General features: G+C 51.1%; 1 protein-coding gene across 1 annotated transcript; it reads right to left on the bottom strand.

Annotated features, from left to right (window-relative positions):
* Positions 1–691: 691 nt before the first annotated feature.
* On the bottom strand, positions 692–3,483 carry LOC135627816 (wall-associated receptor kinase 5-like). The gene is made up of 3 exons (XM_065134155.1): positions 2,433–3,483; positions 2,174–2,332; positions 692–2,094 (listed from the first exon to the last, which is right to left on the bottom strand). Exons 1-3 carry the CDS (start codon positions 3,325–3,327, stop codon positions 893–895), a joined length of 2,256 nt encoding a protein of 751 aa, XP_064990227.1. The 5' UTR covers positions 3,328–3,483; the 3' UTR covers positions 692–892.
* Between the last annotated feature and the right edge of the window lie 7 nt (positions 3,484–3,490).

Raw genomic sequence — 3,490 nt, 5'->3', positions numbered from 1 at the left:
AAGACAAGTCGGAACGCCAAACGGCGGGAATCGCCAGCAACCAAGCTTTTCCTTGTCTCGGCTTGCAGAGTCAATTCTTGCTTTTCATTTCCGTGATCGCCGCGAGCATCGCTGATTTGACCCGATGCTCCATGGGACAAAGTCATGACCTGTAGAGCATCGCTGATTTGACCTGATGCTCCATGGAAGAAACTTCTATGCTCTCCTCCTTTGAACTGACCTTTTTACTTAGTTCTTTTGGTCCTTTTCGTTTTCTTCTCATTTTCCTTCTTCTTTTGTTCCGTGGAAAGTATTGGCATTCCTCCGATTCTCATACTTACACTCCTCGCTTTTCATTTTAAATCTCAAATGACATTGAGACCCTAACAAATTTATATATATTCCTCTTTAGATTTGTTGAAAGTATCAAAGAATTTAAGTATTATTTATAATCTTTACAACTGATTATTAATATACATATATATATATATTAAAAGGGATAAATGACGAATATGAGATTACAGTTTATGATGTTGAGATATTTTATCTAAGACCTTCAAAAATTATACAAAATATATTGTTTCGAGACTGTTAAATAATATTTTCACCGTCATATAAAGTATGTAAGGATCATATTTTCTAAAAGAAAGAAACTAAATAAAAAGTTCCTTAAAAAGAATTCACATGATTTCTCTTCTCAATTTGTTCTTCATTGACTCCGAACAATTGCACATTTTGCTTTTCTAATTGATAATTGTAAATTCGTTAAAATAATATTCATATTACAATATGAGAGAAAATAGTCTAAAAATTGGATTTAAGTTTCAATCGATGTAGAATTGATTCTTTATTTGTCCCCAAAGATGATTGATTCCTCTGAGGGGAGAGAGAGAATTATGTCTCCGTTAAGCAATCACAGAGGTGGATTTCCTCTGCTTTTGGATGATCCTTCGTCGTCTTGCCACAACAGATGCATTTCCGCGTCGTCTCGTCCGACATCGTTCCCGCTTCCTTGGGGCGCCAGTCTGCGTGAAGAGCCGTCTTCCTCCTCCTGAGGACGCCGCAACTCCGCGTGCCGCTTCATAAGCCTGCTCAGTGCGCTGAGCTCCACCGCCAACTCCTTCATGGTCGGCCTCTCCGACGATTCCAGGGCCACGCAAGTCTTCGCGACCTGGGCTATCGCCAGCAACTGCATCGCCCCGGCCTCCTCCACCAGCTTCGCATCCACCAGATTAAGAAGGTTGTTCTCCTTCAGGTACGTGTAGAAATGTGCCACCAGGTTCCTCGCCGTCTCCGATCTGCAAAACGATATCGGCTTCTCCGAAGTCAACAGCTCCAGCAGAACCACCCCGAAGCTATACACGTCGCTCTTCTCCGTCAGCTGGCTGGTGTGGAAGTACTCGGGATCCAAGTACCCGAGCGTTCCCTGGACGAGCGTCGTCACATGAGTTTGGTTGAGCGGAACCAATCGGGAAGCCCCGAAATCCGATACCTTCGCCGTGTAATTCTCATCCAGAAGTATGTTGGCGGACTTGACGTCCCGGTGTATGACCGGAGCGGAGGGCTTGCAGTGCAAGAAGGCGAGCGCTCCTGCAGTTTCCGTGGCAATCCTCAGACGGGTCTCCCACGACAGGGGAGGAGCGCCGCTGCTTTCGTGGAGATGTTGGAACAGACTTCCGTTCGACACGAACTCGTAAACCAGCAGCGGGATCTGAGTTTCCAGGCAGCAGCCGAGCAGACGAACCACGTTCCTGTGGCGGATTCTGAAGAGGATCGCCACCTCGTTTATGAAGTGTTCGATCTGGCTCTCGTCCATGAACTTTGACCTCTTGATGGCCACCACCTGCTGATCCGGTAGGACGCCTCTGTACACCGTCCCGTGTCCTCCACGCCCGACCACATTAACCTCGTCGAAGTTGTCGGTCGCCCGTTCCAGTTCCTCGATCGTGAAGATTCTGGCGCTGAACTCCCTTGAAGAGACATGCTGCTGCAGTAACAAGCCTCCGTTCTGCAGGAAGTGCTGTTGCTTGAGCTTGGTGAGCCTTCTCCTCTGCAGTCCGAAGTATACCCAGATGCCTCCTCCTACGATCATGACCAAAAGGGACAGCCCAACTCCTGCACGACAAGGATTTAATGGCGACTCTATTAAACTGCGGAAGGAGGAGTTCAAGGAGATTTGAGTATGACCTACTACCTAAACCAATCTCAAGGAACGTGTCCCTTTGGCAACCGGATCCCTGTTTCCTGCCATCTCCACTGCTTCCCGGAGGACAAGAGCAGTGGACGCCCCCTTCCTCGTTGAAGCATTTCCACACGCAAGGGTTCGATTGCGGGTCGCGACACTCGTCGATATCTGCAAAGCCATCGATCCATAAGGTCACCGTTTAGGTTAACACTGGAGGATACTCCGTTACCGGCGATGGCTACTGTTTTCCCCTTGGGAGATGATGTACCTGTGCATCCTTGTGGAGATGATAGGTATGGATTCCCGGCGTAGCCATGAGAGCAGTTGCAGCGGTAGCCGCCGTTTGGGGAGTCGTAGCATTCGCTGTTGTGCCCGCAAGCGAGTTCCGACTTGTTCCTGCGCTTGACCTCGGCGCACGTCTCGTTCCCTATCGCCCAGTCCAGGACAACCGGCCGCGTCGTGGAACCGGTGATCGTGTTGACGTCTCTCGCAGAGAAGGTGAAGTCGTTCTGGTCGACCAAGAACACCTCGCTGCAGGTACTGTCGTTGACGTGACAGTCGGTGAGGTTCCTGATGCTGCTGTAGCTGGCGTCGAAGCTCTTGAGACCGCGGGGGACGGCGGTCTGACAGCAGCCGATGCCGGAGCAATAGCCGTTCACCATGCTCTGCAGGGTGAACGGGGTGGCGCAGAACGCCACGCATCCACTGGTGTCGTTGTGAGCGTGGGAGCGGCCGGGGCCCTGGAAGACGACCATGGCGTCGCAGCCGATCACCGTGTACCTGTTCCTGGTGTCGTTGAAGGTGTAGGGAGTGCCTTCCAGGCTGATCCTGGTGGTTGGGGCTGCAAGTCTCCTGCTACAGTACCCAAAGGCGATCGAACTGAGTAAGGCGCGCACGTAGCCTTCTTGCACCGATATGTTCAGGAGTTGTAGCTTCTTGGTGCCGATCGACAGAGTGGGAAGGCCGCCGCCGGCGTTGCAGTCGATCTCGAAACCGGGGATGAAGGAAGACAGGTGTCGGACCCCGAAAGGGTAGGGAATGTTTGTACAGTTGCCCGCATCCGCCTCGAACACGCTTGGATTAAGATCCGACGACGACGACGATGGCTGCGGCGGCAGGCACAGGAGTAGGAGGAGCGACAGCAACGGCACACGCAAATCCATGGCCAAGCTTCCTGCAACCTCCCTTCTTCCGATCGTCTTTTTGATCGCAGCGGCGGACCTCGTGACCCAGTTGTGAAGGATAAGTAGCGAGAGGCTGGAGTTCCATCCCGAGTCAACAAGTGTGTTGACCTGTTACCACTTCTTCCCCTTTTTCCATCCCCAC

The sequence above is a fragment of the Musa acuminata genome, chromosome BXJ2-11 (assembly GCF_036884655.1).
Source record: "Musa acuminata AAA Group cultivar baxijiao chromosome BXJ2-11, Cavendish_Baxijiao_AAA, whole genome shotgun sequence".
NCBI lineage: Eukaryota > Viridiplantae > Streptophyta > Magnoliopsida > Zingiberales > Musaceae > Musa > Musa acuminata.
This window is presented reverse-complemented; position numbering and strand designations above follow the sequence as displayed.